The 19,424-nt window shown below is 36.9% G+C and overlaps 2 protein-coding genes across 2 annotated transcripts; both read left to right on the forward strand.

Moving 5' to 3' along the window:
- Positions 1–2,815: 2,815 nt before the first annotated feature.
- On the forward strand, positions 2,816–4,659 carry LOC121763339 (40S ribosomal protein S24-1). Its single transcript, XM_042159340.1, has 6 exons — positions 2,816–2,938; positions 3,059–3,134; positions 3,225–3,266; positions 3,655–3,825; positions 4,262–4,348; positions 4,429–4,659. Exons 2-6 carry the CDS (start codon positions 3,063–3,065, stop codon positions 4,468–4,470), a joined length of 414 nt encoding a protein of 137 aa, XP_042015274.1. The 5' UTR covers positions 2,816–2,938; positions 3,059–3,062; the 3' UTR covers positions 4,471–4,659.
- Positions 4,660–10,479: 5,820 nt separating this feature from the next.
- On the forward strand, positions 10,480–12,505 carry LOC121763378 (40S ribosomal protein S18). The gene is made up of 4 exons (XM_042159389.1): positions 10,480–10,639; positions 10,733–10,893; positions 11,985–12,173; positions 12,256–12,505. The coding sequence occupies exons 1-4, from the start codon at positions 10,637–10,639 to the stop codon at positions 12,359–12,361; spliced, it is 459 nt and encodes a 152-aa protein (XP_042015323.1). The 5' UTR covers positions 10,480–10,636; the 3' UTR covers positions 12,362–12,505.
- Positions 12,506–19,424: the final 6,919 nt, after the last annotated feature.

The following is a 19,424-nucleotide window of genomic DNA, read 5'->3' on the forward strand; positions in this document are numbered from 1 at the left end:
CTCGCATTAAACATGCTCAAGATCTCATGGCTGCGCAGGCAAACCGTCACCGGAAGGATGTTGAGTTAGAATTGGGTGATCGGGTGTGGCTCCGCCTTCAGCCATATCATCAACACTCCGTTGGCAAGCCTATTTCGGCCAAGCTTGGTCGCCAGTACTATGGCCCATTCGAGATTGTCGAAAGAATTAGGAAGGTGGCATATCGCCTTCAATTACCGGTGGAAAGTCGCATTCACGATGTCTTCCATGTTTCACTCTTGAAACCCTTCTTCAGCTCTTCATCATTTTCGGCACCGCTGGCCATACCGGCGGACATTTTACAGGGACGGCCACTGGACTCACCGGTGCAGGCTTCCGCTGAGCGCACGGTACTGATAAACGGCATCCCGCAAGTGCAGTGGCTAGTACCAGGGGCGGAGCCACATGGTCTCCATGTGGGGCATTTGCCCCCTCTCAGACTTTTACATGTACTATATTTTCTTTGATAAATTTGCAACTTTATTCATATTTCTTTATAAATGCCCCTCTCAATAACTCTAATTTTTCTCATGTACTATAATTTTGCCCCTTTTAAGGACAAATCCTGGCTCCGCCCCTGGCTAGTACATTGGGCGTCTAACGCGGACTCAGCCTCGTCCTGGGAGCCAGCTGCGAAGATGGCGCAGGACTTTCCTCATTTGCACCTTGAGGACAAGGTGGTTTCCGTCGGAGGGAGAGTTGATAGGAAGTCCGACCCAAACACCATAACTGATGATGCCGAGAGCGTACATGAGTCCGAGAGGGAAGAAGGGACGATGAGCATGATCAAGAAACGCAGCAGGGAAACGATCGACCAAAGAGAAGAAGGAATCCGCCAAAAAGATATGGAGATTTTATTATTTATTAGAAAGAGATTTGATGTAATATTTTAATTTCCTTTTTGAACGTTGTAATTTAGAATTAGATCGAGTCAATCTTCTTGGGTTTCTTCTTGATTCTTTCCCAAGTCGTAAGTCTGAATCAAGTAGGGGGAATTCTATGTATTATAGAATTCCCATTAGATCGAGTCATTGGTACAGCCAACTATACCCCCCACATATGTGAGACAGAGACAAATTACATTTTATTTTATTTCTTTTATATTTCTTAATCAGAGTATATTGTCAATTCATATTGATAACAAAATTTATCTACTATCCCGGCTGTAATTGGCAGGTATCCCTCATACAACTTCAAAATGTAACTATATAATACGATATCTGCTACCTTATGATATTTATAAACGCATTACACTAGTGATTCAAAAAGTATTGTCACATTCGAAGTCCATTTATATAATCATTGTGACGACTTGAGACGACTCCACAGTGAAGAAGTAACAGCATCCGCAGCGCTGGCTCATTGCCAGCTCGATCTCGTCTCGCCGAGATGAGCCAGCATTGAGCCAGCGCTGCAAACATCCGTCGCGTCGCGTAGCCTGGTGCCGAGAGGAGGCTGGAGAGCCAGCTCGCCACGCGCGTTGGCCACGAGGCGAGCTCCCGTGCGGCCGTGACTCCCACTCGCCGGCCCGCGGGTGGGCGTCATTTATATCAGTTGAAAAATGTTTTTTTTTAAATTCCAAAAAAAAATCAAAAAATAAAAAAATTCCCCCATAAATACTAGCCGTTTTTTCCAATATTTTAACTTTTTTTCTATTTTTTAAGCCCTCAATCTCTTCTATAAATATCAAATCATTCCCACAAATTATCCACCATAAAAAAACTCTATTCTCCCTCAAACACTCTACATTCTTCATCTCAAAACATTATTCTTCTCCCAAATTTAATCCATTTATTGATCCATTTGAACAAATGCGTCGAATGATGGAGCACACTTGGGCAAAATTTGGCAACCGTTAGACGATCACCGCCCACGCCCAACTCCCGGAGGATCTAGTGGAGCACATTTTGGCAAAATTTGGCAACCATTAGACGATCACCGCATCACTTTCCATGATTATGCGAATTTCAATAAATTGTAATATTATGATTTCAATTATGTATTTTTCGTATTTTCGAATGTTGTAATTTTCGTGGTTTTTAATGATTTTATGAATTATTAGTATTAATTTGATATTTCAATGAAATATTAATTAAATTTGTTGGAAATAAAAATAAAAAATAAAATTGAATGAATAGTTAAGTGATGAGATGGTTAACAGATGGAGGGTTGCAGGTGTTGTCTCTTCGTTAAGAGATGGGATAAAAAGTGCAGTGAAGCCCATGAATAGTTTAGGGATGAGACGGTATTGAGACATGGATATGGATGGCCTAATTAACTTGTTCGGTGTTCACTAGTGCAAACACAGAAAGAGTTAATTGCCAATGAAGCAACCAATTTTGACGTATTTTGCAATTTTTATCCTGATTGTTGAAACATCATAATAATGTCATCAAATTTAAAAATAGTTGCAATTTACACACACATACACTCGAGTCGAACATCCGAGCCATTGATTAGAAAGAAAACTTCCTACAAACTAAGTCGCACGTCTTCGTCCTCATCATTTTTATAGTCCACGTCAACTTAAAATTTTCGCTGAGTTTTAATTAAAAAAATCATAACTTAATTATAATATTATGATAAAAAAAAAGGAATACTAACTCAACTATGATAGTAGGATGACCGGATACAATAATTAATAAGTTCGTACATTAATAACTTATTAATTGAAATATTACTGGGCCATTGTATATCTGTTTGATCAATATTTATGATTGAAAAGTCACATCTATAGCCCATAAATATGCGTAGGAAAAAAAATGAAAAACTCTGATTTAAGGCCCAATTAAGCCCAGAAAAGAGCTTTGTGATGTACTAAACCCTAGATGGCCTTACCTCGCAGCTTCTTTAAAAGCAGAAACGCTTCGCTATCAGAGTAGGAGCTTCTCGCACGGCGGAGATCTGATTAAACGACACCGTAATCACTCGAATTCTCTGTCGCTCAGCTTTCCTTGATAACTAAGTAGACAGTGTTTGCTATTTATTTCGAAATTGAATCGAGTAGTTAAATTAGGTAAATCTTTCTTCGTTGTTACAGTAAAATGGCGGACAAGGCAGTTACTATCAGGACCAGGAAGTTCATGACAAACCGTCTCCTTTCAAGGAAGCAATTTGTATGTGTCGCCACGGTTTTGCTTTCTTTTTGATATTATTTAATTGTCGCTGTTTTTGAAACTCTGTTTTCTGTTTGTGATTTTGTGTAGATCATCGATGTCTTGCATCCGGGAAGGGCCAATGTTTCTAAGGTATCAATACTTGTATTTTTTTTATGATTATATGATTTTTTTATGTAAACGAACTAGCTGTAACATCATACACCATATATCAGCTAGAATTTCACTGGTCTGACCAATGTTTCAATACTATTAATAGGGTTTATGTATTGGGGGCTGTATTGAAATTTAAGTCAAATTATGTATGCATTAATATAGTGATAGGCGGTATCTGACCAAATTTATGAATTCTGATTTTAACTGAATGAGTATGTATGTCAAATGTTTCTTATTGATGTGTTTTTTTTGGTGAGGAATGCTAATTGGTAGTCTAGATGTGGTTTCATAACTTTCATTTACAGTTTCATTCGTTTCCCTAAATACTTTTGTATTCACGTAGCTCTGTGTTTTATTGCTTTAGGCCGAGTTGAAGGAGAAGTTGGCAAGGATGTATGAGGTTAAGGACACGAATGCCATCTTTGTGTTCAAGTTCAGGACCCATTTTGGTGGTGGAAAATCTACTGGATTTGGATTGATCTATGATTCTGTTGAGAATGCTAAGAAATTCGAGCCTAAGTACAGGCTAATCAGGGTAACTACTTCACTTTATTTCACGTCCTTTGTCACATTGCTGAACATTGGCTACCTTACTTGCAAGTCTAGTTCAAACGGTGCTTACTTTTCTTAAACATTCTGTTCAATTTTAGCTGAATAATGTATAAACAATGAGTCGATCTATGTTTTGTATCCTACATTGTTACTTCCTCGGTTAGTGATTATGTTATTGTTAGTAGCAATGGTTAAGTGCTCTATATATTTTGCTGCTGCTGTCAGCAATCATTAGAAAGTTAACAAGTGATTTCGATTGTGATTTATACTTGTAAACTGTTTCAACCTTTTTGTATCATCTGTCACCGTTTTTGTGATCAGATTATGTGAATAAGCCATCTAGTTTTGAAGAGCATTCTACTAGTTATTTTCCTTACTGTGATCTAATGCATGTTTATATGTGGAATTTTTGTTCACAGAATGGTCTTGACACCAAGATTGAGAAATCAAGGAAGCAGATGAAGGAAAGAAAGAACAGGGCGAAGAAAATCCGTGGTGTTAAGAAGGTGAGACATTATATCCCTTCATCTAAATTGCAACATCTGTGTACCTTTTTCATCATTTAATCATGTAAATGTTTTTGCAGACTAAAGCTGGAGATGCTGCTAAGGCAGGCAAGAAGAAATGAGCTCGTGGTATTGTACTTTTTTGGGTTTGGAATTGTGACGATTTTCATGTGACAGTATATTTTTGTTTGCCTTAGAGGGTTAATTTAGCTCCTTGTTTAATGCTAAAGGGCACAATCTTTTTCGATTGTTACCAAGTCTCAAACTCTTTGCTTTATTTATCTTGCAGTATTGTCTTTTCTTATTGATTATTTTCGTATTTTTCTATCAGACATTATGTTTGTTCTACAAAATTGTCTTACTAATATGTGGACTGTTACTAAATTATGATGTGCCTTATATATATCTAGTCGAAGGAAGATATCGTTTTTGCATCATTGGGCCGAACATGAATCAATTTCTCACACTTTTATATTTTTTTCGTTAATATTTTAGTGGAAATATCCAGTACTAGTAAATTCAAAGAGTAAAAAATTAGAGCATTTGTTCATGACTTGGGATAGAGAGAGGCAAATCATAAAATTCTATATATACTAGTAAATACTCTGTCTCTCAAGAATATGTAATCTTTATTTTTTAATTCATTCTACAATAATATGCACTTTTTAATTTTAGAAATCGTTTCTTTCTAATGAGGTAAGACTTATTTTCTATTAACAATACTTCATTTACTTTTTCTTTCTATCTCTCTCTTACTTTTATATTAAAATTCGTGTCAATTCCAAAGTGATTATTCTTTGGGACAGAGGGAGGGAGTAGTAATCTTTACCACTTGTACCATAATCAATAGACTAATCATGTGTTATTTCATTTCAAGCACATATAAAACTTAGATTATAAGTCGATTTAGCTATAATTTTCTAAGATGTCAAATGTAGAGACTTGATTTGTTGCGCGTTCGTAGATAAGCGCCTGATCGGCAACTGCATACATGGCAAGTGAATCATAAATTTTCTCTCATTTAATTTTTTTAATATTACATTTATTCTGCTTGCATTTAGTATATGATTTTAATTTTTAAGGCAACTGAAAGTCCGAAACTTTTCTCTTGATATATTCAAATCTTTCTACAAAAATCTTGCCACGTATGTAGTCGCACATTTAGGGCATCAATAACCCCGGCCGGTTTCAGGTCCCAAGCCCCCTCCACGTCATCATTCCTCTACAGTTGCGGCCCAGGCCCCAACTGCTCAAACCCTGCAGGCCACAACCCGGGCCGCAACTAATAAATGACACTATTCACAACTTCAACCTGTTTTAAACGTAAAATAAAAAACGCCGGAAATTTATAACACGGAAAAGTTAATTCCGATCGAAGATTGAAAATTACAACATAGAAATTTTAAAATACAAAATAAAAACGATAAAAAAACACAACGTCAATGCTGGAAAACGTTGGTGCGAGTCCAAATCTCTTCGATTAGATCGGCTTGGAGGCGAGTGTGTTGTTCCTCTTGGCGCATCGCAGCTGACCGGGCCATGACATTGCGGATGTCGGGAGGAAGGCCCTGCACGGGCGGGTCGGTGACAACGTAGTCACTCCCGGTGCTGGCGAGCGGATTGTCGCTCCACAAAGTGACATTATCTTCCTCGTCCTCAACGATCGTGTTATGCATTATGATACATGCATACATGATGTCGGCGACTAGTGACCGCTGCCAACCACCGGCCGCTCCCTTCACGATAGCCCACCATGCTTGGAGGACTCCGAATGCAAGCTGGACATCTTTCCGAGCCGCCTCTTGCCTTTGGGCAACAATGCCCTCTAATCCGTTGTCGGACATGTGATAGTCTTCACGAACACGAGCCATCGAGGGTAGATCCCGTCTGCCAGATAGTACCCCATACTATACCGACGGTGGTCGGTGCTCGCCCGGCACACAAGTCGTTGAACAATGGAGACTCGTTCAACACATTGAGGTCGTTGTTGGACCCCGCGACACCAAAGTAGGCATGCCAGATCCACAATCGTTTGTCGGCAACAGCCTCCAACACAATCGTGGGATGTGTGCCCTTGTGCCCGCTAGTGTATTGTTCTCTCAAGCCGTTGGACAATTCTTCCACTGCCAGTACATACAGTCGATGCTTCCAAGCATCCCCGGGAAGCCGTAGGCCCGCTCGTGCATGTCGACCAGCTTCCTAACGTCGTCGGTCGTTGGCTTTCTCAAGTATGTATCCTTGAATGCTTCGACGACTGCCCGACAGAATCTAGCTAGGCACTCCCGTCCAGTAGGCTCGCTTACATGGAGATACTCATCGAACATATCTGATGTAGTTCCGTAAGCGAGTTGACGAATGACAGACGTGCATTTCTGCAACGTCGATATACTTTGTTGGCCCACAGCATTGGTTGTTTGGCAGATATACGTGTCACGAGCTACAACTGCGTTGACAATGCGTAGGAACAAAGGCCTCCGCATCCGGAACCGGCGACGGGACATCTGATCACTCCATCGCGGATCTCTAGAGAAATAATCTGTGAAAAGCCGCAAGGCAGCTTGTTCACGATCTCGGTGAATATACATTCGAGTACGTGGTACCCGGGTTTGTTAGTTCCAAGCTTGAATAGCAGCTTGGTAGCGTTCTACTTCGTTGTTGATTTCTTCTTGGATTGCCGGTACCGCCTCTGCTAACAACCGGGACATTTGAGATTAGAATAATCTTTGACGATGAGACATTTTTTCAAATTCTAGGAAGAGATTTGAAGTTGAATTGAAGTTGAATGTGTATGAAAATGGAGGAATGGAGGAGTATTTATAAAAAAATATTCAATTTTTTTTTTTAAAAAACAAAAATTAGTTGCGGCCCGGCCCGAAAACGAAATAACCCTAGGTCGGGCCGCATTGCGTCACGTCCCGCACCATTTAACGCGTGGCTGGGCCGGGCCGCGGGACGGTCACCAGGTCGGGAATGCGGCCACGAGGCCGGCCCAGGCCGTGACGCTCTCCCGTTTAACGCGTGGGACAGGCCGGGACTCGTGATTTGCGGCCCGGCCCGTAGCGTTACCGATGCTCTTAGGGACGTGCAGTACATCGAGTCTCGTCAAACCGAACGTAAATGAATTAAATTCCTTTAAATTCTTGTTCTGTTTACTAATCTTAACCTCTTGTACTATAATGACTAGACTTAACCATATGTTATTTCATTTCAAGGACATATACAAGTAGACTATAAATCATAAGTGTTCACAGTTCCATGCATATATCATCAACCGTCTTAATCAATACCAAAATCAACATTTGCAATTAATATTCATCAGTGTCAGCGACTCAGCACAATATCAACAATGTGTATGGTGTCTGAATATGATTACACTGACAAACAACCAAAGCATAGATGTGTTAAATAACAGTAAGTATCGATGTGACATTGAGCATTAACATGATGATAAATAGTAAGACCATCCACTACGGGTCTCGCCGGCGTCTCGCGTCTCGTCCCGGCGAGACGGGACGCCGGCGCGACGCGTTGCAGCCTCCATCTTGTCCCGTCTCGTCCCGCGTCTCGTCCCGGTGAGCCACGAGACGGGCTGTCTTGCCACGCGCCGAGGCGACGTGGAGCAACCCGGCGTCGTGCGTGACGCCCACTCGCCGGCCCGCGAGTGGGCGTCGTCACGTGCTGACGCAATAAATATTTTTTAAAAAAAAAATCGAATTTAAATAAAAAAAAATGTGTAACGGTATTATTACCGTTTTTTTGTTTTTTATTTATAATTTTTTTGATTTTTTATTAATTTTTTTACTCTATAAATACTCCTGAACTCATCCTCATTTCACACACAACTACACATCTATTCTTCCTATCATCTAAATTTTCTCTCAAATTTTCATAAACCAACTCAAGATGTCCGGCGACGGCAACTACGGCGGTTCCGGCTCCGGCGGGTGGGATCTCAACGCTTTCGGCGATTGGGAGACCATGATCAACACATTGGGCGGTTCCGGTTCGTCAACCCCTGGGACTCAGGGTTCGGCGACGCCGGGGGGGTACCAACCACCCAATTTTGACCTTGATGCATATCTCCGTCCCTCCGCCACGCGGTATTCGCAGGGATTATCCCAGATCCTGGAGGATTTTCCCGGTGGCACTGGCGGTGGAGGTGGCCGAGGCGGTGGAGGTGGCACTGGCGGTGGAGGTGGCCGAGGCGGTGGAGGTGGCACTGGCGGTGTACAACCCCAGGCGGGCGAGGACAAGGAGGAAGAAGAAGAAGAGGATCTTGGCCGGCATCCGTACAGCAACTTCGAAACGATGGCGGTGTACAACGCCTGGATCACGGTCTCGTACGATCCCATCGTCGGGAATCAACAAACCCGGAAGTGTTTCTGGGAAAAGATCTGCAAGGTCTACCACCAGATAAAGCCGAAAGGCTCCCGCAAGCGCAAAGTTAAAATGCTCCGCTCTCACTTTGACCGAGTCGACCGACAGATCAAAAAATTCTGCGGCATCTACTCGACTGAAGAGGCGCGCTACCAAAGCGGCGCCACGGCCACCGACATTTTGACGTCCGCTTTGCGCGCCTACTACCAGGACGAGGGTCATCAATTCAGATTTGTTGATGTTTGGCAGGCCGTCAAGGACGAGGAACGGTGGGCCGGAGGTTTCCGCTCCAGCTCGGGCTCAACCTCGAAGCTCACGAAGCATACGGCGAGTGGCCAATACTCGTCTGGTGGTGCGTCTGGTGGTGCGTCTGGTGGTGACACCGATGGCATCAGCCAACCTGAGGCTGAATCCCGGGAGTTTGCGGGTACGGTCGGCGATGCTGGAGGATCCGCGCGTGGGCGCCGTCGGCCGCAAGGGACGAAGGCGGCGAAAGCGGCTAGAGCAAGGAAGGGCCGAGGCGAATCAAGCCAGCCGGCCTCGGGCTCGCGGGGAGGCTCGGACACACTTATGGTGGCGTACATGACCGCCACAATGGCGGACACTTGCCACTTCTCGTACGCCCAATTCACGGCCTGGTGGAACGGAATTGTTGCTATGGCAGCACAACTTGACCTTCCGATACCCCCTAAACCTCGACCACCTCCAGAGGATGATTCGCCGGCGGAGTAGTTTTTTTTTATTTTGTGTCTTTTTTATTTTGTGTCTTTTTTATTTTGTGTGTTTATTTAGTTTGTGTGTTTATTTAGTTTGTGTGTTTTTTAATAAAGTGTGGTTTTTAATAAAGTGTGTTTGTTTAAATTGAATTGGGTAGAAAAAAAAATTCTAAATGAAATTGAATGAATAGTAATTAAGGGACGGTATAGAGACGGTTAAGAGACGGAGCGTTGCAGGTTTCGTCCCTTAGTTAAGGGATGGAGGAAAAAAGGACAGTGGGGCCCTCAAATAGTGCTCAAATAGTAGTTAAGAGACGGTTTAAGGGACGGTATAGAGACAGCGTAGTGGATGGCCTAAGTCGTGTCAGGGGCGTAGCCACTTGAGGAGGATTGGGTACAACCCCCCCCCCCCCCAACAAATATTTTTTATACTAATTTTTGCAAAATTTTTAATTTCCTTCCTTAATGCCCTCTCTCAAACTCTAAAAATTTCTTTATAAATATATTTTTGTCCCTTCTAAATTGAATTCTTGGTTCCACCCTTGAGTTGTGTCGTACTCATGCATAACGCATACAAAAAAAATACAGGCCAATTGTAAGAGACACTTAAGGTCATTTTTACTTCGTTCTAGTTCCTTATAAAAAATTCAAATTTTAAGATGACAAAATAAGGTTATTTCTTAGGTATTTACTAAATTGCTTTTCTAATTATATGAATGTACTAATATTAATTTAATTCTTTATATTCTTTTCAATCTATTTTAATCTTAATCATAATATTGAATTTTTATTGGATTCAAGTTATTGCTATTTCTAGTTATCAACGTTAACGATATTAAATCAATTATAAAAAAATTAAAGTTAAACCAATTTTCTTATTATAATATTTTTGGGATGTTACAGTAAAGCTCTACTTATTTTGAAGCACTAGTGTTTAACCTGTACAATAAAACATCATTAATAAATAGACTTCCACTAATTTCAATAGTAGTAGTAATTGCAAGAGTGCAAATTCTCAATTGAGAAGTATGTAGTTTAATCTTATTATGGGGCGAAAGTGCAATTTATCATAGTTGAAGTTGTAAAAAAAAACCACGATTTTAGGGTTTTGTTCTCACAAACTGACTCTTACTCATAGCGGAGCAGCAGCCGTCGAAGAGCTTAACATACCGCTGCTCGATTCCAAACCCTAAAAATGGTGTGTTCCTCGATCTAATTCGCTGTTTGTTGTTTCTTTTTTTGTGTAATCTTTTACATTTGTAACTAATGATTGGGTATCTTCGAGCTGCAGTCTCTCGTAGCAAACGAAGATTTCCAGCACATTCTGCGTGTGCAGAACACCAACGTTGACGGAAAGCAGAAGATTATGTTCGCCATGACCTCGATCAAGGGTATTGGCCGGCGTTTCGCCAACATCGTCTGCAAAAAAGCCGATGTTGACATGAATAAGAGGTTTGGCTTTCTCTCTCCTTCTATCTATAGGTATTAGGTGGAATTAGGACTCATTACTTTGTTCTCAATGTTGATTATTCCTCCAATAATATTGTAATTATGTGCTATTCCAGTTACTTTTTGCAAATTTGTACCTCCGATAGTCGTATTGCTGAGGGGATTTAATGATAGATTTGGTGTTGTGACTAATTCTTTCTTCATAATTAGTGATGCTAATTCGGTAGCTTTATAAAATTGTCTAAACACTCTAGATTTGCTGAACTTTGTTGCACAGTTGATGGAATTGAGTTTGAATCTGTATGTGCTATTCTAGTTGCTTTGTATGACTTTGTACTCTTTCACTAATTGGATTGCTGAAGGAATTTAATGATAGATTTGGTGTTGTGACTAACACTCTGTTAATAAATTAGATGAAATATTTTAGGGTTGCTAATTTGATAACTATATATAGTTGTTCTAAACACTCAAGATTGATGTAATTTTGTTGCACCAGCAGTAGATTTAAGTTGAACATGTTGAATCTTTATGCTGTCTATTGCCAGTTTTTCCACTTCTTCCTGGGATTATTGGGGTTTTTTGTATATCAATCTATTATATGAGAATAAACAAATGATATGCCCTTTAATTTGTATTCTTGCTTAGATTCCACGTCTGTTTATGTTTTGTTTTGAGCTCATAGGTGTTTAGGCATTACAATTTTGATTTTTCTGCTAACTGATCACAGATAGTTATGGTTTTACATGGTCTAATCGTCTCTAAATTTTGTATCTTTTATGCCTAGACCATTGCTATGGATGCTGAAAAGTTGTTATCATAAATCGTAAAAAACCATATCCACATTTTAATCTATTGGGACTATAGATAATTTCAATTGCTTACGGGTTGCCTCATGTGTCCCATACTTTAGCCTGAAGATTTTGGCAATCAGATTTTGCTCATCTATAAATCAATCAAATGGTCTACTGCCTACATTGCTGTCCAATTTATTGAAGTTTTTTTTGTTAGAAAGCTTGACTAGCCTTCTGCTCTCTCTCTACTTCAAGCTGTGGTGCATGTTGCAAGTGATCTAACTGTTATTTAATCTTTTACAGGGCTGGTGAACTCTCTGCTGCTGAAATTGACAGCTTGATGGTTATTGTGGCAAATCCCCGCCAATTCAAGATCCCTGACTGGTTTTTGAACAGGAAGAAGGATTACAAGGACGGCAAGTTTTCCCAAGTGACATCCAATGCTCTGGACATGAAGCTCAGGGATGATCTTGAGCGATTAAAGAAGATTAGGTGTGATTCTTTACTTGATGTTCCTATTTTATATTTAACTCTTGCATATAACGAATTGTTTTTGTGTGCGCTTTACTTTCAGAAACCACCGTGGTCTCCGTCACTACTGGGGCCTTCGTGTGCGTGGACAGCACACCAAGACCACCGGTCGCAGAGGAAAGACTGTTGGTGTCTCAAAGAAGCGATGAGTGTTGTCATTTCATATATCCCTTTGCTATGGATACTTTTGTTATAGGCTTTGCAAGAGACATGAACCGACTCCTCTTGTCTTTGTTTTGGATCCGAATATTGTGTTTCAATTTTAATTTTGATCATGGTTTTAAGACAGTAAATCTGGTAAGGAACTTGTAGTCTGTCTCTTTGTTTCTTTAATTTTCTACTTTAGAAAGTGGAGCAGTGATGTTAGGGTCGCGGGACGCACCGGGTCGATGAGGTGAAAATTCGGGTCGCGGGTCGATGAGTCGACGCGGTAGAGAGACCCACGAATCTAGGCTTATTTTTTGCCTTTTAATATTAAATCAAATGATATATTGATCTAATGTTTATAATATATCAAATAATATAAATGTAGATGTAATTCATGTGAATAGAGATAAAGTGGAAAATAGAAATTATCAAAAATATCAAAACAATTCATAAGTCATAACACAAAATAAATAATTGAAACCATTGTCTGAAAATATTAAAAGAAAGGAATATATGAAGGGTGGCAGCAAAAGATCTTTGAACCGAATTCTAAAGTGTAGAAAGTAGGTTTGAAAAGTTTGATGTGGTGCATACATATGTATAGAGAATTGAGATTGAGAAAGTCAGAAAACGTGTGATATATTTGAGAAAATAAGAGAGAGCAGATTTTTAGGTAAGTTTTACTTTTATATTATGTTTATTTTAGTAAAAACAAATCAGCATCGAAGGGAAAGATTTACATAAAAAAGATTTAGGGATTTATCTTAAAACATGACTGCGCAGCATGTGTTTGGGCGACCCAGCCGACACACTCGACCCGGGCGACCCAGGCGACTCAGTGGCGACCCTGTATGTCGATCAACCCACCCATGTTGGGGCAGTGATGGTCTTGACCTAGGTGACCCGGGCGACCCGAGCGGCCCGAACGACATTTTGACAACACTGAAGTGGAGTAATTTATTCCATTTTTTCGAAGGTTGATATGCGTTTGTTCAATTTGAAATTTTTATTTATTTATGTCATTGTATGAAACGGTTTACTTTTTGATTTGCTGAGCCTCCTTAAAAAATCATCGAATTAGAATATCTATCTTCTATTTTAAATTTAACTTTGGATAATTGCAAATTAACATTTTGCCGATGTAGCTACTTGTATTTGATTTGAAATTTGAAATTACAAAAATTCAAGTTTTACAATTACTTTATTAACTTCATTATAATATTATTCAACACTTGTATTGATTAGAATATAGTGATTTTTTCAAATATAAACTCTCGTCCATGAAAAGTAGACAAGTTTTACCATTTTGTTTCTATCCACCAAAAATAGACTAAGTTCAAAAAGGAAAGTTTTCAACCAATACTAACCCTAAATATCATTCTAATTGTGGACCTCATAATCCACTAACACTCATTTCACTGCATTTTCTCTCTCTATCTCTTACTTTACCAATTACTAGTATTAACCCACGTGCTATGTCATGACATAATAGTTTCAAATAATGAATACAGAATATATAAATATATAGTATAAAATAAGAATTTAAAGGAATGTGAAGATTTTTAAAAGATAATTTGAAAAATATATATGGAATATAAACATATCCAAATTAAATATATAAATAATTTAAATCATAAAAATTTTAAACATCTTTGAGAAATCAAGTTAGAAATTTTGTATTAATCACATTTTAGTTGACTATTTATTTCTTTTGTTTAATTTCAGAGCATAGCATAACTTGATATACATGGCCAAAGATTAAATGAATTTTTTATATTGGAAAGAATAAATTTCTTACTTCCCGCCACATATACGTATAAAAAGTAAATTATCACTTAAAATAACGATAATATTTTATGCATCTTGGTTATTTTGAATAAGGTGACAATTTACACTACTATTTATATTAAGAAGTTATACAAACTTTATAAGTTAGATTTTATTTTAAATTTATATAGTTTCATCTTATTATGTAGTTTAATCTATAAACTTAGTAGTATTGTATAATTAATTAGAGAGGAATTAAAATATATGAATTAAGAACTTTAATTGAGTAAATATTGGATGGAAATTGTAAACATTACATATTTGTATTGTTGTTTAGCATGTGAATTAATTCGGAGAAAACGTATTCCAGTAAAGGATTAAATTTCAATTTTAACCTAAATAGAAGACAAACTAAACTCTCTAGCACAATTCCAATTTTAACCCAAAATATAAGGCTAATTAATATATAAATTTAATAAATTAATTATAAAAAAATTAATGGTAGGCACTGTTTAAATGTGTTCTAAAACTTCTTCAAGAAGCTACCATTTTATTGGATCATTATTTGTCCATTGTTTTTGCCTTCAATTGTTTTTGGAGAAAAGACACTTCATTTTTCGTTTTCCCTCCAAAAAGGGCATCAACGTTTTTTCACCCAACTTGCATTTTAGATTATGATAGATGGATATATTAAAATCCGTGGCATTCACAATCTTGTCTTTTTTTCGTGCATTGAGGGAGTATAAATTTAGATGACGTGATAAATGTGATATCCTAAAGTGACAGATATGCAAAAGAATATAATTAGGGTTTTGTTGTTTATACTTTTATTTTTATTAATGTACATAAAATTGAGTTTGATGTAATTTTATTGATTAGCTAGCTAATAGAGGCGAAACCAAGATTTTGACACTGGCCCAAGTTAATGTGATAACCTAAAGTGACAGATATGCAAAAGAATATTCAAAATGTCGGCATCGGAGAATATTCAAAATAATAAATAGGGAGTATAAAAAATTTATAAATATAATAATGGGTGAAAATTATACTTTCTTCGTCCCAGCTAAGATAACACTTTCATTTATAGTTTGTACCAATTAAGATGACCCATTTCTATTTATGATAATTCTCCCTCTCCAATTAATACATTCAACCACTTTTTTCTCATCCAATTAATATACATCATTTAACTCTCTTTATCTCTCCATTTAATACGCACACACATCTTTTCTCTCTCAAATTAAACACATCAACCAACAGCTTCTAAAATCCCGTCTCGACTAAAAAATGTGTTATCTTAACCGTGACGGAATGAGTATTATTTTTATGATGATTAATGCGCAAGTACACATTTTAAAATATGTTTATTTGAAAAGAATAAAGAATCTGGAACATCTACATGTTTGTGAGTATATTGATCTAAGATCATTCATAATAGAGGACGATAATCTACGGATTTTATCGTCCCCTATTGCCCCTACGTACTGATGTATACAGCACGCCGAACGCCGAACGCAATCAGTGGTCGATCGACGCCTATTGCAAACCCGACCACCAATAAAACTGCCAACCACCGATAAAACTTATTTTGGGATCGAGTGTCTAAGATTTTTCTATCTACTATATTTTTCCTCTTTCCGTTCCGTTAAATTAATCTGTCTCCATAAATATTATTTCATCTCTTTTTTTCTCATTCTCGTTTTGGGACGGATCCGTCTGAAAAAATGACATGTTATCACATTAAATTACTCACATTTTATTAAAACTGTGAGTATATATACTCAAACAATACATTGATCTTTCTTCACATTTATATCATACACTGATGTTATATTAGAGTTAAATGTCAGTTCAAAAGTCCTATACTCATACTTCTATTAAGTACAATAATGGTGATTTGCTCCTATTATAACTCACGGAAGTTGTTATACGCAAATACTTAAACATGATTCTAAAAAGTAAATTTCAAATTACTAATGAAGTTTAATTATTGAAGAAATTAATTAAAACAACTTATTCAAAAGATAATTGACAAAAATAAATTGAGTAGAAATTACAAAAATAAATAAAGTAGAAATTATTTATTTTATTGTATATAAATTTATTTTGATGTTAATACTCTAACAATTAATTGCATTATTTATATTATTAATTTATCTGATGTGTTTTATTCATTTAAAATTTGGAAATGAAAAAACCGAATCAAAGTTTATGTAATTATAAATTAGTGATAATAATAATAATATGTATATTAGTCAATTATTATAATAGTACAGTGAAGGCTGAAGCACTAATTTGATGAAAGAATAGAAAATTTAAAAACTGCATGAAACAATTAAAAATAGAGGTGGCAAATATTAACATTTAAGTACTAATTTGTTGAAGGAATAGAGAATTTAAAAAGTGCATGAAATAATTAAAAATAGTGGCGGCAGTTTTCCCACTAAAATAGAATTAGAAATAGTGGCGGTACTTAATCAATATTTTATCACGCCGCCTCTCTCTCGCCTTGTCTCTACACCTTCTCGGCTGAAAAAATTATAGTAGAAGCTTCAGATTACTCAGAAAAGGTGAGGAGTGTTCTGGTATTTTTATCATCCTTGCTCTATTTACAGATTGTTATGACGCTTCTTTTTAATTCTCTACATTTTGTTGTGTAATTGAATTTTTGAATCGTTCAATTCGCATATGAAATTTGTAGAGACTTTGTCCGTTATATCAAATTTATTATATTTTAATTTATACATTAATTTTTGTTTTATAAACAGGTAGCTATGGCAGAATATAGGGATCAACTTTCGGAAGGTTCTGAAGATGTAATCGCTCCAAATGATATATTTGCCCAAGTCGTAGGGAAGGACAAACCTGGTCAAGTAAGAATGATGGGTCAAGGAGTGTGTCCCTCAGATGTGTGGAATGGAACTCCTATAAACACATCAGATCGTTTACTGAGTGAGTATAGAGAAAAAATTGCACGACTAGAGGCAATGCTTGGAGCACAACAAAGACCTTGTGCTTCACAAGCAGACGGAAGGTCAAATGCGATAGCATCTGAATCTCTTTCACTACGTTCTACGACGGCTGAAACTGACCAGGTATCTTTATTTTTTTTATAGTTCTGACTTCTGAAATATATATCACAGTCATATATATAGATTTAAAATACTTATTTATTTATATATTTTGGTTTCTTGGAGGTTGGAAAATATGTTTCTTTGAGAAGTATTCTCACGAAGAAAATCGTTGCTAAAGGATTTATTCAGAGCATTGATCCAAATAAAAAAGTTGGGGGACAAATGTTAGGATTGAATTGGTGTGAAATTAATGTTAAAGTTGTGATTGAGCCAAAGGAATAATTGATTAGGCCTTATGGCAACTTTCAAGAGCTTTCCCAGACAGTTGTTGATATGATTGCTTGACCATGTTCCTTGGTATTCTCTATCAATTATTTACTACTATATTATTACTAAATGCATTTTAGTTTGATTCTAAGTATATTTTCATCTTATATATGTAGGTGACTCCCATTGAGTAGTGACAATTTCTTGATTCACATATGGATTCAAGGTAATCTATTGTTAATTAGTTAACTAATTATGTTGATTACATGATCAATCTTGGTTTATACTTTTAATTATGTTACTTATATTACAGATTCATGTTAAGTCCTACTTTTTTTCACAAGTTTTATTTATGACTGCAATATTTTATATTTTATTTGTTTAGTGTTTCTTTCAATATTAATTAATTTGTTAATTAAGTAGGCTTTTCTGTTTAGATGTTTAATATTAAGTAGACTTTCAATGTTAATTAACTTTTCTGTTTAGTGTTTCTTTCAATGTTAATTAATTTATTCTAGGAAGTTGATTTATTTGAGGTTTTATTCTATAGAACACATGTAACTTTTCAAATCATGATAGTAATTTAAAATTTTTAAATTTTTTTGCAGGGCACGTTGCAGAGGAACTTGTTCTTTCGACGAATAGGAAGAAGAGGCTCACATATATAAAGAGAGAAGCAATTTACCTACAAATGTGTTATGCTCTTTATAATAGATTATGCTTTATAGTATGTACTAGTATGCTCACATAGTTTAAGAAGAAAATGAATTGACATTTCATATTGTTGGAATGCATGTTTAGAGTTTTGAAATACTTTGAATTTTTATATATTTGAATGTTAATTTTATTTACATGATTTGTTGATAAAAGTTTGTTGGATTATTAAATTTAGTTTATTATTGTATTTTGTATATGGAATGGAAGTAACAAAAATAATTATATATTTTAAAAATATACTCCCTCCGTCCCATTAAATATGCAACATTTGTTTTTCGGCCCGAGATTTTATGTAGTGTTGTTTTGTGAGTTAATGAAGAGAGAGTAAAGTAAGAGAGAAGAAAAAGTAGAGAGAGTATTGTTTCCATTTTTAGAAGCGTTTCATTTTTAATGGGACAGACCAAAAAGGAAAACGTTTCATTTCTAATGGGACAGATGGAGTATAATTTTAAGAATTTAAAGGATGAAATTATATTTTTTTAATATTCGAAGGACCAGTGTATAAATTATGGAAATTCGTAGGTGAAATTGTAAATTACATACAATCAGGGGGGTAATGTAATTAGAACCATTCACATGTGATATTTTTAATATTTTTCATACGTACTAAGATAGTGTGATCTCAGATTATGTCTTATGACATTCTCGAATGACACTACAAGTAATTTTACATTACGTTTCCAAGTTAATAGTAGACCCTCTATCCTTTCACTCAAACTATTATTACATCTTTTGTTATCACACTTGCACCCACAGTGATTATAGATGAAGTGATAAAAAAATATATATCCTGACATTTTTAAGTGTGATGAAATGATGATTTTTTTGTAGGGAGGATAATTTTAAATTTAAATTATTAAATATAATATTCAAATATTCGGTCCAAACTTGATCTTGAATAAAAAAAAGTGAATTTTAAAAAATTTTGATTTGCCATATGGAAGTTGAAAATTGTGACAAGTGGATAGACTCCACCGCCAAAATCCCCTAAAAATAAAATCAATTTTCACTCTTAGTAGGAACAGGTAAGAATGAACAAGGGAGTCGGAGAAGCCAAAAAAGTTTGCATCCATCAAATACGGCAACGTTTTCGACGTCTCCGGCGAGCTCGCCGCCAAAGACATAACACCACAAGACGCTGCCGCCGTAGAGTCGGCGGAGAAGAGCATGTTTGGGGAGACGCAGAAGAGCGGGATGGCAAGCGTGATGAAATCGGTGGCGGAGCTCAACGAGGAGCGCG

This window comes from Salvia splendens, chromosome 14, assembly GCF_004379255.2.
Source record: "Salvia splendens isolate huo1 chromosome 14, SspV2, whole genome shotgun sequence".
Taxonomy (NCBI): Eukaryota; Viridiplantae; Streptophyta; class Magnoliopsida; order Lamiales; family Lamiaceae; genus Salvia; species Salvia splendens.

Bases quoted from the DNA above. Each gene is read 5' to 3' on its own strand.
- LOC121763339 (XM_042159340.1), top strand. From the start codon at position 3,063: ATGGCGGACAAGGCAGTTACTATCAGGACCAGGAAGTTCATGACAAAC. The intron at 3,267-3,654 runs GTATCAATACTT...TTATTGCTTTAG, and splicing joins GAAGGGCCAATGTTTCTAAG to GCCGAGTTGAAGGAGAAGTT. The intron at 4,349-4,428 runs GTGAGACATTAT...ATGTTTTTGCAG, and splicing joins AAATCCGTGGTGTTAAGAAG to ACTAAAGCTGGAGATGCTGC.
- LOC121763378 (XM_042159389.1), top strand. The intron at 10,894-11,984 runs GTTTGGCTTTCT...AATCTTTTACAG, and splicing joins GATGTTGACATGAATAAGAG to GGCTGGTGAACTCTCTGCTG. The intron at 12,174-12,255 runs GTGTGATTCTTT...CTTTACTTTCAG, and splicing joins GAGCGATTAAAGAAGATTAG to AAACCACCGTGGTCTCCGTC.